We start from the raw sequence: 16,466 nt of genomic DNA, 5'->3' as shown, positions 1-16,466 counted from the left end.
AAAACACAGAGTTTTCCTGGGGGTGGTTATCTGTCTCAGATTGCATGGCTTGCAAAAATTCAAAACTATTTTACATCAGCTCGACAATTAATTGATTTGATAGTTACCAGATGATGTCAGTTGAACATCTCTCTCTTTTCTACTATCACAGACTGATGATCTTAAGTGTAAATTTTATATTGTGCCATTTTTCCGCGACATGAAATGGCAAAATTTTTCTTGCACCAAGATAAGCAGCAAAATTCATCATCAGAAGAGTTCTACCTATTAAAGTCAGATTTTAAACAACCACTAATGAATATTCTGCATTACATATCATGTAAAACCTCCCATTGTTTGCTCTAGATCATTTCCTTAACAAGCTCTTTGTATTCTTCCAGTCATCATACCACCTAAAACCCCGATTCTCTTCCTTCCTTCACCTTGTGTGCCAAACATTTTCCCTTCCATCACTCTTATCAACACCCCACCAACGCAAACTATTTTCCCAACCCACCTTTTCTTCTTTCTTTGGATTTTACTGAGCATCTTCCTCTCTTCTTCTATCATATTTAAAACTTAGCAGTAAATCTTCTTCTGTGACATTAGATATGATAATATGCTAGCTACTGAAAAGGCAAGGTAGTGAAAATACCAAAAATATAGCAGTCACAGGGTGATATTTTTACATAATATTTTAGTTTCCATATTTATCTTCAATTACTCGCTAACAGAATACCTAGCTCAGTATTTTATGTTAATGTGAGTTGGCAAAATTCTTCACATATTGGATATTTAAGAATTGCATTCAACTTCAAATTTAAAATAATGCTTGCAGAAGCATATATATGGATACTGGATTCTTGGATTTCTGAGATTGCTGCCTTAAAAATGTTGCATACATGGTGACATTTGGAACCAATAAATTATAAAGCAAGCACATTTATATGAGGAACAGACTGGCCAACATACAGTAAAAAAACCTGACAAAAAAATCATATTACATTCTAGGCTGACTTGTATCGAATGTTCTTGCAATGAGAGTACATACATGTGAAAAAGTCAATTACCCACGACCCAAAGCTTTCATAGAGGACATGCCTTAAACAAGTCTCAATTCTAAAGCCTTTTTCCAAAGATTAAATGCTGAGTAAACATATGTATAAAATGAATCAAATACTAACTACTTCTATATGCTGGTTAATGATATAGGCTTCAAAATGTTCAGATCCCTTTTTTATACTGTATGCCTCTGAAGTACATTAAAATGATAAAAAATCAAAATTTAATATGAAGTTATTAAGATATATTATTAAATATAGAATTTATATGTGTATAAATATTATTTAATATAAAATAAATATATTAAGAGACACTATTTTAGAGCTTTAAGAGACCACACAGTTGCCCATATATGTATCTGGAACTAGAAGCCTAAAATTCTAATTTCTAGTAATGACTTCTTTACCTAATGCAATACTTTGGTGAAAGTGCATTTGAAATATTCAATTAAAAAGGGATTGCAATTTATCATATATGTACAAGCTGAAGTACCCATTTTCAGCGGAGTATTTTCGCAACTTGTCTAAAAACTGGCAAGAGCAAAAAGAAGGAAATGACCAGTATCTTCTGCCTGTGGCATGGCCTGCAAAGTTTATTATTATGTAGCTGCTTGGGAAAAAGTGTGTTCATTAAAACTTACATTCTAAGACTCGCACATTTCTCATGTTTACCTATTGCTCACCGAGGTTTCTACGGAAATTGTTTTCAATGTTTAAATAACTAGGTATTTAATTTACTAGGTATTTAATATACAATGCATTTTATTAAATGTCGTGTCAAAACCTTTTCTTAAGCAATCATACATACATTCTTTGGTGCCTGTATCCTTCATAGCACCTAGCTTCTCCACGCTTACCTGTCAAGCGTATTGCATAACGATCCATGCAATGGAGGATGGCAATACGAATATACATACACTATTGGGATACCTTTTATCTAAAACGGACAATTAATCCAACATTTAATTCAAATCCTTTGGTTGGCTGTGTTTACAGAAGACAAGATATTAGCATGTGCAACACGAACCGTATACTTATTAGAAAACTTGGATATCCTCCAGTAGTTTAGATAACAGGCCGAACTTTGAAGAGAGATACCCATAATTTATATAGTTTTCTGGAGATTGACACTGAAGAAACCATAGAGGAAAAGAATCAATCATGAGAAGAAGGAATTGGAAGGCGTCAGTGTTAGGAAATATGAAGGAATGAAGAGATTGATAGATGATTGGATATCTTAGAGAATTACTACAACCGGATTGTGTGACAAAGAGAATTGGATAACATCGAGATAGAGCTCACTTTTTTCGCAGTGAAGTGGAAAGTTTGTCGTAATTGGAATATGTTCATTGAGTAATCGTATTTTCGATTCTCCAACCGGATTTCATAACAATTCTGCCTCTCCGTTGGCAGGTGAACGCACTCATCTCAAGCAAAATACTAAAAAAGTAAAATTAGAGCAAAAAAAACTTGCTTATACTTACTCAAAGAGAGAAACTCAATCACTTCGTGAATCCAGTGGAATGTTAACATCAGCGGAACCTTTATTGCGGTCACTCGGAAAAGGAAATTAGATAAGGCGTAGTTTCACAAAACAATCGTTCCCAGCGGCCAGCTACCTCCGTATACCATGTGTATATAGCATTTACGACCCGACCGCACCCATCTTCATGGTTGAGACCTTTTAGTCAGAGGGTTAAACCTTAGAGACCTTTGCGTGACTTTTATGATTGACGGACACGTAGCGTAATGACTGGGGAAACAATTACCCACTTATTAGACACCGTCGACCTTTGGTCGATAGATTCAATCATTACAGCCAAAGTAGAATTCACGCTAAACCTAGCCGTTCTTACCTATTCCATAAATATCCACATCCACGAGTAAAACCACCATTTCCCCTCGGTAAACTGCTACAGGTGATTGACTCTGAGACGAGACGTCGACTGGTTCGTACAGTAGTAGTTTTTACGGGAGGCGACCGACAGCTAAAGTCATTTGCGCCACTAAGGGTGGATGGGTGGAGAGAAACACGGCGTCGGCGTTAGCCTACTCTTGTCAAAAAGCGCCAAGAGGAAACGACGACGTCGTACTCACTCGAAGTACTCCCCACAAAACTATTTGAGGTGCTTTGTGGAGAGCACTTCGAGGAAGGACGACAACAGTCGGATGAGGTGTTTAACCGAGGACCTCTTGGCGCCTTTCGATAAGAGTGAGCTAATGCCGAAGCCGGGTTTCTCTCCACCCTTCCTTTCCCATCAATCCCTAATCGCGCACATTAGCTGGCGGTCGCCTCCCATAAGTACTACTGTTGGAACCAGTCAACGTCCCAGATAAATAATTATTCACCACTAAATTGATATAGAAAAATCAGATACCCACGGGAAGTTTTCTTACACGCATGTTTATCTCATAGTTGCAATCAGTCTATCCTATTCACAAAAATCACGTAAATAAATTCCGATATAACATTGAATTAAGTTGTTCTCAAATTTTTTTACAGTAATTTACGGAGGCATAATTTAAAAAGCAACCCTAGGAGGCACTTACAAGCGATCCAGACAGTATCAATATATCTTGTCAGGAGTGAAATATACAACCAGATATAAAAACACGGCAATTTACATGGGAGAGGAAATTGTATCAACTTCCTTCATTTTACAAGCACGGAGAGATAGCTCTTAAGAACAAATAATTAAGCATACTACTTGGGTGTCGCTCTAGCATTGAATAACTCGATGAAAAATCTTTAGAAATTTCTGTGGTGCATTTATTTTCAATTCAACTCTGTTGGTTTAAAATTAGCTGCTAATGATCTTCGGCGCATACAGAAAGTCATATTTAATAGCACACACACGTCATATAGAGCACCAGAGCATATCAAATCATGAAGAGACCGTCCATAAATTGTGCAATACTATTTTCAGTTTTTTTTAATCCCTTTAAAATGGTAAACCCGATTAAGAGAAAGTTATTGAAATTCTAATGTGTCGCGTGAACACAATGACTCGAAAGGATTCTTAGGTTTCTTTTTGTGATGTCAAATGACAAGGGTGTGAATCGATCGGCAAACACTCTAAGGGCACGGTTCACGATTAGAAGTTTTTATGAGCGTCTGTTAATCAGGCTAGTTGATATGATGGGAGGAGTTCGTTCCAAACCGCAAAGGAAATCTTAGATTCAGGCGGGTGGTCGTATATCACGCGAACTTTCAGCGCTGCCCATGAATCAGTTGTGCGCTCATTCGGAACGCGTCACTGAATGGTTGAATGGCGGATTTGAGTGTGTTACTCCCCCTCTCGAATATGAAGATTTGAGAAGGGTATTTGAAGGAATTCCTGGCGAGTTCAAAGGTTCTGGGTACCCAAACTTCATGCCACTGCGAGCTACACGCATAGAAATCTATAAGTACATGAGCCGTAATATTTTTTTGGTAAAAATTAATGCCTGCACGTCCCAAATTTCCTTCAGAAAATATTACATATTTCAATTTTTGGACAATACATAACAATGTAGTGAAAGACAAAAAATATATTTATTGTTTCTCAGCTAAATAAAAACTAATAATTGAATTAGTGGGTTTTTAAAAAGGTACATTATTCAGTTGGATAAGTTTCTACTTGTTTTACCAGGCATCTCAAGTAAGGCTAGTGATTTGCTATGGCCATATGCAGTTTTAACATAAGAAGTTAATTCTCAAGCAAGGCATGGTGCTTAGATTTCATGAAATGCAAAGATGAATACAGAGATCCACAGGAATCAGTTCAGCCGAAAATCAAGGTAAAACGGCAAACAGTTCCTTAAATTGGGACTGATTCAGGAATTAATTCCCAAAATTCAATTGCTGGTATGGATGCTTTATGATGCATTTTCAAGGCTTGATCTTCTTGAATTTCCATTAATTCTATTTCAGCATTTCAGTAAGCACCGACTGAGAAATCAGAAACCATCACAATTTCAATTGAACAGATTCAAAAAAATGCAATACTAGGTTATAAATTCTTCAAATCTCTAACTAAAATCTAATACATTTACACTTATCTTGATATTATTGACGTTTTTCATTTTTTTTATTGCAAGAGAACTTGTAATCACCCTCAGAAAATGATTGAATGATTTATCCCTATTTCTTAAAGCACTAAGTTTAAAAATTGCAAATATTCCATCATATTAATTTGGCACATCAAATCCGGCAACCAAATATCATCCATGAGTTGTGTATATGATTTTTTTCCTTTTTTTAAAAACATTCAAGTAGTACTACAACTCTATTAGGTGCCTGATAAGTTGACTACCACCTCACTATACAGAGCTGTCACATTTGAAATATTTAGTTACCAGATGATGACAATGAATTATGCAATGAAGAGGAAAAAACTTGGGAATTCCAGGATTCCTTTCTAAAAGGCCGGCGAGATCTGCATTTCTTCATTACATTGAAGGTACACCATCAGTTGCTATACCAACAAGTTTGTTTAACGGCATATCAAAGTTCTTCAGAATCATAGTAAGTGCATTCTTGATATCAACGTCATGAGTTGATACTTTGAGTGCCATTAAATGTAACAACTCTTCTTTCATTATTACACCAGCAGAAACATGACTAACAAAAACAGCCACCTGTACATTATCTTGAACATTTGCAGACTGGTCAAGAGCCAAATCGAAGGTGAAAACTTGATTTTTGAAAAATATGTACCTAATTCTGCAAAATACCTATTACTAACAACAGTAGAGATTCGAAATGGAGGCTGAAAAATAACTTTTAAGTTAAGAAAAAATTCTGAAACCAAATTAAAAATATTGATAAATTACCTCATACTTATAATTCACTGTTGATAGAAGGGAGCCACATTCCAGAGACCACAGAGCTGCATGTGGTTCTTGAGCCACAATTTGGTCACCCTTGATATTAATACTCCATTTTAGTCTTGAAACCAAATATTTTTATGTCTACAAATACACTCATGGATAAAAAATATAAAATATTTTTACGAATTCAATTTTTAATATTTCTAAATTGAAAATAAAAATTTATGCTAATAGACTGTCAAATTTAGTTGAAAAGGTATGAAACAAAAACCACAGTTATCAATGAATTAAAAAGAATGGTAACTAGTGCCATGTGAATATAATGGGAAGGATCAATCCCAGCCATACTCTTAACAGTGGGCAAAGGATATGGAAATTGGAGGAAAAATAAATAAAATATGTTGCTCATAAAATAAACTCATGTACCATGACCAGGGCCCCATCTCCTCATCCTTATTCTCCTTAGTAAAACACCAGAATTGCCACTCAAAAAAATTCTACCTTTAATGACTAGGCTTACATTGTACTTAATTGACCATTATCCACACAACGGCTTCCTGCTCCCCCCCCCCCCAAATAACAAAATCCCCAACGTGACCATTCCCCACACCTTCCCCCTGACATTTCCCAAAAACTCCCTCCCCTACTTTTGACTGTTGCACCACACACAAGATGACATCACTCCTTCTCAGAAGAAGACTGCTTGACAGTCGAAACACTGTGTCAGTTTCTGGGCACCTCCCTTACCTTTCCCAAAATGTGAGTTACAGGACTAATGTCAGAAGAGATTCCATGGAAAGCCTGTTTGTGTGAGTGAGATTTGCAAGGATTAGGGGGTCTACGCATACCCAAGCAAGTGAGTGACTGGCAGGCAACTGGCACAGGGATACATTTCTCATAAGCCTTGGGTGTGTGAGTGCTTAAGACTAGCAAGGATAAATGCTATTTAGCACATCCAAGCTAGAGAGTGCGTGATTAATTTGCATTTATTTTGTTTTATTTCATGTGATTGGTGAGCCGCTGATGCAGGGAGGAATCTCTCGCAAACCCTGTCTGGGTGAGTGCTTGATAAGGGCAAGGGTCAATGCTATCTAGTACACCTTAACCAGAGCATTTTGGTTACCATATTATGTTTTGATCGTTTGTTCTGTTCTAATATACCTATATCATCATCTTATTTTTTAATTTATATTTCCTCTCTAATTTGCCTCACCATATCCTTTGCCTACTATTAAGAGTACGGCTGGGGTTGATCCTTCCCATAATAAACACAGTAAAAACCTAAATGTTGGTTTGATTTGGGAGGGTAGAGCTTTAACCAGTACTAAGCGTAACAGCAGAAGAAATTCATACATGTGAATAATAACAAGGGGCCAGTACCTTTCCCTGTGCTGCCAATACTTTTTCAGGAAGAATTGGTACACAAAGAGTCACAGAGCTCGGGTAAAGATGGCCCAGAGGCATCCCATGGAATCGAATCCAGACTCAGGTCCCAGTGCTCTACTCTCTGGACTACCTCATCCTCTATCCCAAGAAAATGAAGTTGCAAATATCAATGGATAAAAAGAGACTTTCAGCAATTCCAAAATATCAACAATTAGAAAAATATGAAATAGATCAAACATGACACATCATGTAATGAATGAATCATATACAAACACAACATATCATGTACAAAATACCACTTAAAATTCCAAATAAAAATTTCATTTCATCTGTGCAAAAATATAATCAGCCCAAGACACTTATCAGCCTGCACTAGGATAAACTAGGCCCGGGAGGTTATACCTGTATTAGAGATCCCCACACAACAGGCAGTTAATCTAAATGAAGTGGACAGCAAGAGAGTATACAGAATAATGAATCATGGGGAAGTTTCTTCCCAACCTGGTACCAGAGTGCATACATAGCCATCTTTTAGCCAAAACCTAGTGCTTGACCCCATGAGGAAATAATTAAAACAACATATGTAAAATTAGCTCTAATGAATCAATGAGCAGTTCCAATAGAGAAAGTGTTACACCTACTTCTCCAATTCCCGCAGGTAAATGTTCTCCCCATAGCCATCACCAAGCCACTCTACCCTGACCATGCAGTACCTCCTCCTAGTCATGATATGACAACAGGGGAATTCAAGAATCCCAAACTGTAAACATGCATTGTCACATTGTAGGCAGACATTTTGTGCCTTGACAGTTTTGAGCCAAAACTTTATGTGATAGCCAGGGTCTCTGGGTCGATCCATATTACCCTAATATTTGATATGCAGCAACTGGGTGTCAAGTTTCTTCTTTTCATTTTTACACATCACATTTCAAGCAGACCTCTCTCAATTCAATAAAAACAATGAATATGTCCAATCGAATCATACAGTACCGCTAAACTCAATGTATCACTCCCATCTATTCAACTAGCATTCATATCAAAATAAATAACTTGGCATGACAATCATTTCAGTAGTATGGCCAGGCCCTGTAGTGATTAATTCTTCATTGACCCCCGAAAATTTGGCTTGCTGAGAATTTTTTGTCTTCATCTACCTTCCGGGAGTGAGCAACAAACAATGCAAATCTCTGCATCATAAAAATTAAGTTCATTTCAACAATCACACATCATAGAAAGGAGTAGCTGTGATAAGTTTATCAAGGTCGATAATAAGAGCAATGGGATGCCATTTAATGTGGGGAGGGCCTCACTTCAGTACGAGAGAATGTAACTTTAGAGTAAAGGGATTGAACATGACCAAAAAAACAATATAATGTAATTAATGGCCAGCTGCTTTTATTAGAAATTGATGGAAACGAAACGGGATCATAAGCGTTTCCTATGAACTTACCTGAGATTGGAGTTCCATTATTTGATAATTTTGTACCATACAGTCTTTAAAACCAAAAACACAGTAATCAACCCGAAGGTCAGTTTAGTAGGTGATGGTAGAGATCACCCAGTACTAAGCCCTATACGGCGTGTGAAAATTCACACATCAGGGTAGGGGGGCCAGTTCCTTTCCCTGTGCTGGTTATGGTTTCCCAGGAAGACCTGGTACCCGAAAAATCACTTTAGCTTGGGTGGAGCTGCAGGTGCCCAGAGTGCCTTGCCCGGGAATCGAACCCGGGACCCTCCAGTCAGCAGTCCAACGCTCTACCCACTGGACTATCACGACCCACCATACAGTCTTTAAGCAATGAAATTACACGTAGACAACATTTTTAAGATTAAAACTAGGATAAAAGCCATTTCTTTCCTAGTAATAAATCAAATGGATATTATATGAATTCTTAAAAAAATAAAATGAGTTCAAAAAAGGGGTTATTTGAAACCAACTAAACTTGGCAAATTAAGGCAGCCAAAAATACATTGCACCTTAACTCTATACAATACACAGATTTATTATTCCTAGCTTAAGCAATTGTATAAATTCATAAAAAGATTGATGTATCTAGTCATGATTTCACCAGTATGCCATATTTTTGCCATTATTTACTGGGTATGTAGCATTATGAACAAGTGACTTTATTTTATAGATAGGGATTCTTGATGGAAACTGCCTTTAATTAAGGTCTTTGTCTTCTATTCCCTCCCTTCCATTAAAATATTGGCTATTTCTACACCTTCAGATTCAACTTTTTGGAAAACATTCATCCTGAATGAAAAACCTTTTTCAGAACTTTTTGCATTATGCAATTCTTTATAAATGACATCATTATTCTGCCCATTTTCATCAAAAACTCATCTCTAGCACACAAAATCTCTTTGCTCCATGTGAACATTTTTCATTTTTTTTTTAAGAGATGCTAGTGCAAGGACTTGAATGGGCAATTGCTACAGCGAGACTGAGTGATGCACAAGCTTGCCCATCAAGCTCAGGTTGAGGGAAGCATGAATATGCACAGACATGTTCAAACCTAGGTGGCAAGATTGCTGTTTGCCGGTAGCGGCAACAGTCTGGTTTTTTTAAATTTCCACACCTCTTATGATGGACTTAGCAATAGGTGTTTCTTTAAGAAACTAGTTTAATATTACAAAGTAGACAGTACTCGGTGCTCAATCATTGCAGATAATATATGTTTTGAAATACACTTTGCAGTTTTTTTTATTTCTTGGCAATCATTGTTAATGGTTGAGTATATAGTTTATATATTTTCCCTATCACTTTGTCCCAAGCAATATTACTATTCTGACCCATTCATGGAGGTACGGCCTGGTAGGCTAAATGGTGGCAGAAATACTTGAAGTGAGCAAATAAAATTCTAAAAAAAACATTTCATTAGAATCCAAGAGTGTAAGAAATAATATTTTAATAAAAAAGAACAACAGAATTCTTATTCAACACTTGTATAAGAATGAACATCACAGAAAACTACCTGCTACCCTAAAATCTTGAGAAAACACACTCATTTTTTAGCTCTGGTTCATTATATTATCCATATAGCTCTGTATTGGATACAAAGTTTATATGGCCCATAAGTTAGGCGAGTTTTGTATGAAAAAATGTTTTGCAGGAAGTGAATCCATGTTTTACATATCTGAAGAAGCAAATTAAGATATAGTTTATTTTGTATGGAGTGAAGAGACTTTCATGACTTTTTTCAGAGTAAGATGTCTATTAGAAGAAATATGAAATTTTCAATGGGAACTTCATTGTAGAAATTTTATTTTTGTCAAAAAGCAAAACACAAATTACTTTGAACAAGTGTCAAATTGTCCCTAAGTTTCAGTTATGAAGATTGCTAACAACTGTTAATTATTTAGATAAAATTGTTTCCATTGATAAAATTAATTAATACATGCTCCCCAAGAAGGATTGTACCCACAATGGCGTACTCTTGTAGCAGGCATAACTATCTCCCCAGACATGTTAGCAGTTGTATAGAAATCATATCAAGTAGTCTCCATTGTCTGCTCTGGCTCCATAATGAACTACCTACTTTACCTAGAATCACAATCTAAGCAAACTGTGCTAACACATAGGTAGTGTGGCTAGCTTATATTGACCTAAAACATATGAGGTTGCAAAACCAGCCTGTACTGTCTCATCTGCTGATTAATGGAAATAACTTGTGCAGGCACTTTCATTGCGGACCTAGCATACCTCCTGTTGCTCTTTCCAGATCTCATCCTGCTTCACTTGCAGTTATTATCCATCACTATGCTGCATCATAAATTTTATTTCATGTTAATACACTTGAGACATGGAAGAATAGAGAATGGAGAAGGTGAAATGGACAGAGAAGAAAACAAATGAGGAAGTACTTGGTATGGTGGGCGAAGAGAGGGGTTTGTTGGGAGAAATCCTATGAAGGCAGGAAAAGTGGATGAAGGGGCTATTGACCGGCAGCGGGATGTTGAAGACTGTAATTGAGGGGAGAATGTTAGGCAAACGAGGAAAGGGAATGAACAGGATAGGGATGTTGGACGGGATGAAGGGAGGAAGAAAGTACTCAGAGCTGAAGAGGGACCTGATGTAGAGTAGGATGTTGTGCTTTGCTAGGGGTCACAAATTATTTAATTAGTAATTATGTCCATCCAAAAGCCTACATTAACCGGTAGATTACCTAATAAATAAAATAAAACTAGAGACATACAATGACAAAGGAATATAATTAACAATGTCACATTTCATGTTCTTGATTATGTAAGATGTTGACCCAAAAATCCGTGGAATGATTCAATGGCAGTTTTTCCTTTGGAGGGGAGGAGACCTTTCAATAGGGGTGGGTTCCCTAGTTTCAGCAATGTATACTAAAAAACCATAAACACTTTAATCAACCCAAAGGTCCGTTTGGTAGGTGACGGCAGAGTTCACCCAGTACTAAGCCTGACGGCGTGTGAAATTCACACATCAGGGAAAGGGGGCCAGTGCCTTTCCCTGGGGCAGTCATGGTTTCCCAGGAAGATCTAGGACCCAAAATATCACACATTTTGTAAAGCCGAGGGTGCCCAGGGAGGCTAGCCGGGGAATCAAATCCAGGGCCTCCATTCAGTAGTCAAATGCTCTACCCCTTGACTACTGCAAACCACCCAACATGAAATATCACCACCAAAATATTTTTCATATATTTTCATCAATGTTTCTGCTTTGAGGCATTGTCAACAATTGCTAATGCTCACCTAATGTCACCAGGGTTTTCCTAAAAATTTGTTAAATCATAAATAGAATTCAGAAAATGATGCACTTTTATCTTTTTTACATATACATGGATGGTTTTTTGAAGGTTTATTATACACCAGTTGAGGATAGGAGAACTAAAGATAGAAATAATCAAGGGAAAACAAGGAAGTTTATGTGATATTATGACCATAATGTGTAGTTTCTAATCCAAGACCTACCTTAACAGGCACATTTTCTTGATTGAATACTCTGTTTACATGGTACTGCATATAAGCATTCATTCCTTGGAGCCTTTTTCTGATTGACCAGCTTTGTGCATATTTTTCCTAAGTAGCTGGCCAAAAGGCTTTCCCATGTGGTAAATGCAGCGTGTGTCCATATTTTTTGCAATAATTTTCAAGATTGTGGGCCATTTTAAAATTCTTTTGTATAGGTAACCATTCTAGGTACTTACTGATGAATCATGGGTTTTGAACAGCCACAAAACTACCGCATATTGTCAAGGCAGTACAGATTACTTTAAATATGAAATAAATTACTTCTTACTTCAAATGTAAAAATGATTATATTAAAATTAAGGCAAAAAACTAACAGAGCAAAAGAAACTTATTGGGACCCGTGTAAGGATGTGGAAATATTACTGAAGAAATGGGTGCTATATGATGAATAATATAAAGAAGATGATGTCAGTGATGGTAGGATAGATGACGGAATAGTTGATTTTAAGATAAAAAATATGCCAATAAACATGAATGTAAGACTGTGTGGGTAGACACATAACATCCCTAGAAAACTTGTCAAGGGTTAGGAAAACATGGAAAAGAGTTTCTATGGGCTCATTCATAGCATTGACGAGGAAGGAATTTGGCTACGAGTTAGTTACAGTTTCAACAGCACTAATTCCAATCGCATAAACTGGAAAAGCAGCACTATGTGAGGACCACAAGCTTGATTTCACAAGCAGACAAGGCAGTCTTTACCATTATCATCAAAAGGATAGAGGAAAGGCCAAATGACATTTAGGGGTTAATGATTTGCAGTTTAGAAAGGGTAGGGGTACATAATGTGCCATCACTGATCCAAAGAGTTGTATAACGAAACCAGGATGCTATTATTTTTTCGCTCTAAACAAGGTATATTTGACAGCAAATAAGGTGAAAATGATAAATATTTTGCAGGAATTAACAGTATGAGATGGAGGGGTATAAACCTGGGCATATCACAAGACCAGGCAAGTGCTGCAAACATACAGAGAATTGAGATATGTAGTGATCGGGTGGGAGGTAAGACAGTGATATACTTTTACTCCCAAAATTTTTAATTGGGATGAAATGATAAGTGAAGCATTGGAAGAGCTTGGGAGAGGAAAGAAAGTTGGTGGGGTTAGATTTGTGGATTATCAAGCTTAAGTAGCCAGCAAGGGCAACCAGTCATCAAGTCACTCAGCCAGGGTGCATTGCATAACCACTACAATTATTATGGTAATCTACCGGTTAAGGTAGATTTTTGGATGGACACAACTACCAAATAAATATTTTGCGACTCCTAACAAAACACAATCCAGCAACTTACTCTACATCAGGTCTTTCTTCATCTCTGAGTACTTCCTTCCTCCCTTCATCCTATCCAACATCCCTATCTTGTTCCTGCCCTTTCCTCATTTGCCAAATATTCTCCTCTATTGTTTGCCTATTACAGTCTTCAACATCCCACTACCGATCAATATGCCCTTCATTTTTCCTGCCTCGATAGGATTTCCCCCAACGAACCCCTTTCTTCGCCCACCATAACAAGCACTTCCTAATTTGTTTTCCTTTTGGTCCATTTCACCTTCTCCATTCCTCTCCACACCCACATTTCAAAAACCTCCAATCTAATCTACGTCAATCCTCCTGCTTCAATGACCACGTTTCCATAGCCACACAGCTACGCTCCTTATAAAAGTTTTTAAGAGTCTTTTCTTAACATCCTTACTCAACGTCCCCATCATCAACTCCCTCTACCTTGTGAAAGCCTCTTTGCCTAACGCAATTCTTCTCCTTACGTCCTTACTACTTTGACCGTGTTGGTCCAAAACACTGCCGAGATACGTAAACTGTTCTACCTGCTCTAGTTTTTGCCCTCCTATTTTAATGTTAAGCTTAGCCTTTTTTCTTTCTAGAAAATCGCATAACCCTTGTTTTATTAATATTGATTCTCATCCCATACCTGTCGCACTGAATTTCCAATTCACTCAGCAATGCTTGCAGCCCCTTGGCTGACTGACAAACTAAAGCTTAGTCATCAGCAAACCTAACTGATTTTACGAGTTCCCCGCCCACTTTCATTTCTACCTCCAGTTCTTCCCATGCCTCTATAATCATTTCCTCTGCATACAGGTTGAACAGCAATGGTGATAATGGGCAACCCTGCCTTACACCTCTTCCTAACACTGGCCATCCTGACTCCCCGTTTCCCACCCGCACCTGAGCAGTCTGAGACATGTACAGGTTGCGGATTAGCCTCCTTTCCCTCCAATCTATTCCTATTTTCTTCAATATACTCATTAGTTTTTCCCAATTTAATGAAATGCTTTTTCGAAATCTACAAAACAGGCAAATACCTCCTGATTGTATTCTATATCCCTCTCGATTAGTGATCTCATTACTGCAACAGCGAAAGGGCAAGGGCAATCTCATTACTTCGCATCCCTCTCCCCTTCCTAAACCCAAACTGATCATCCCCTAAGTAATCTTTTTCCTTCCTCCCCATCTTTTTGCTGATTATTCTGAGAACTTAAGCTTCGTGGGAAACCAAACTTATTGTTCTCTAGTCCTCACATGATGTAGCCTCTATTTTTTCAGGAATAGGAACTAACACTGATCTACCAAAGTCTTCCGGCCACATTTCTTCCTCATATATACTATGCATCAGCCCATATAGCCTCTTCCTTCCACATTTTCCTAAGCATTTTAAAAGTTCCACGGGAATGTTATCCACCCCCACAGCCTTATTTAGTTCCATATCCCTTAATGCCCTCTCTATTTCATCGTCGAGTAACCATTATGATATTAGACAAAAATCTATGCATACAAAACAAAGGTAATGATTTGGGAAAAGGATATGTATTTTGGATGTAATGAAGGGACGAATGAAGTACGCACGTGGAATTTAAGATAGGTTTATTGTAGAGATGATATCATGTCATGTTTTGTTAAGAGAGGCAGAGGAGTGTATCATCGTATAGTATGTGTCCATCCAAAACCTATCTTAAACAGGAGAATACCAATAATTTGATTGAAATTCTACTCTTTACTGATAACACTTCAAAACCCTTGAGAAGGTTTCAAACTAAATTTATTTATATCTTATACAATTTTCCCGACAATTATCGACTATACTTGACCGTAGTATCTTAGTACCAACCACATCCGCTTAAGTCATTTAGCATCACAAAAACATCACTGCATGCATTCCAATACATTAGACGATCTCACTGCATTAAGAGGTATACGAATTCTTTAAATTCGATTTAATGTTCCAGTACTCAATCTCTTTTATCTAGTTTAAAAAAAAAGTATGGAAATGAGATATGAAGAGGAAATCAAAAGGGATAATCTTTAAACAAAGAATACTTTATACGCAATTGAAGGAGATGTAAACATATGGTAGCTCACTTTGGTGATATACATTATGCCTTAATTGTATTTTCGTCAAAATATGTATTGAATTTTTTCCATTGCCTCCTTTTCCTTGGATCACGTTTACTGTTAGCGGGAGCAATATTCGGCATTAATCCTGAAAATGAATTATGTCGTCAGGGATGAATAGAAAATTGATTTGCCATTAAATTCAACTTTTGACAACTCACCTGCTTTTTGAGCCATAGCAACCATTACAGATATTCGCTTTTGCTGTTTTTTACAGAGCCCCGTGATTCTGCGAGGCAGCATGCATCCATCATGTCTCAAAAATTGACTCAAAATCAGAACATCCTGTAAAGTAAGAACGAATATCTGTGACGATTCGTAATGTATTGTATTGTTGCAAGGCAAGGAATTGATTCCTAATGTATAGTAACACCATAAATAATTTCAAAGGATGCACTCACCGTGTGTTTGATGTCAAGACCTGAACGGCAAACAGGACAAGCTCCTGTGTTTTCGTTTACTTTTAAAAGATAAGGCTCACGAATTGATGGCACAATTGAACCTTCTATTATCAAAGTTTTACCTTCTTTCTTCTCAACAACTAGAAAAAATCGTGACACTTAATTTATATGCATCATTCAAATTATAGTCTCAGATATAATTTTTCAAAGCCAATTGGTAAGTGGGATCACTAATGTTCACAGAGCTGCAAATAGTGGAATCCTCTTACTCTCTTTTAACTGCACAGCTTGAGAAGTGAATATTCCTCTATGCTGGAATACAGCCACAGTATTTCTTATTACAGAGTTTTGCCGAATAAGCCTCGAGAAATTCATTCTTTATTTATCTTCACTAACTTTTTCTTTCGAATGT

General features: G+C 37.1%; 1 protein-coding gene across 2 annotated transcripts; it reads right to left on the bottom strand.

Annotated features, from left to right (window-relative positions):
- Positions 1-15,283: 15,283 nt before the first annotated feature.
- On the bottom strand, positions 15,284-16,463 carry mRpS18A (mitochondrial ribosomal protein S18A). Of its 2 annotated transcripts, XM_071597736.1 has the most exons (5): positions 16,324-16,463; positions 16,055-16,194; positions 15,815-15,938; positions 15,621-15,741; positions 15,284-15,504 (listed from the first exon to the last, which is right to left on the bottom strand). In XM_071597736.1, exons 1-4 carry the CDS (start codon positions 16,427-16,429, stop codon positions 15,635-15,637), a joined length of 477 nt encoding a protein of 158 aa, XP_071453837.1. In that variant the 5' UTR covers positions 16,430-16,463; the 3' UTR covers positions 15,284-15,504; positions 15,621-15,634. The 2 variants fall into 2 exon arrangements, with proteins under 2 accessions (XP_071453837.1, XP_071453836.1); XM_071597735.1 differs by having other exon boundaries at positions 15,284-15,741.
- Between the last annotated feature and the right edge of the window lie 3 nt (positions 16,464-16,466).

This window comes from Hetaerina americana, unplaced genomic scaffold, assembly GCF_022747635.1.
Source record: "Hetaerina americana unplaced genomic scaffold, ioHetAmer1.1.p SCAF_9, whole genome shotgun sequence".
NCBI classification, from domain to species: domain Eukaryota; kingdom Metazoa; phylum Arthropoda; class Insecta; order Odonata; family Calopterygidae; genus Hetaerina; species Hetaerina americana.
Note: the sequence above shows the minus strand (reverse complement) of the source record. Positions and strands in the feature narration are given on the sequence as shown.

What these genes read in the sequence shown, in the direction of transcription:
- mRpS18A (XM_071597735.1), bottom strand. Translation starts at nt 16,429, where the DNA reads ATGAATTTCTCGAGGCTTATTCGGCAAAACTCTGTAATAAGAAATACT. An exon ending in AGCTGTGCAGTTAAAAGAGA is followed by an intron (nt 16,195 to 16,323) that starts GTAAGAGGATTC and finishes GATTTTTTCTAG; the next exon opens with TTGTTGAGAAGAAAGAAGGT. An exon ending in TGCTATGGCTCAAAAAGCAG is followed by an intron (nt 15,742 to 15,814) that starts GTGAGTTGTCAA and finishes ATTCATTTTCAG; the next exon opens with GATTAATGCCGAATATTGCT.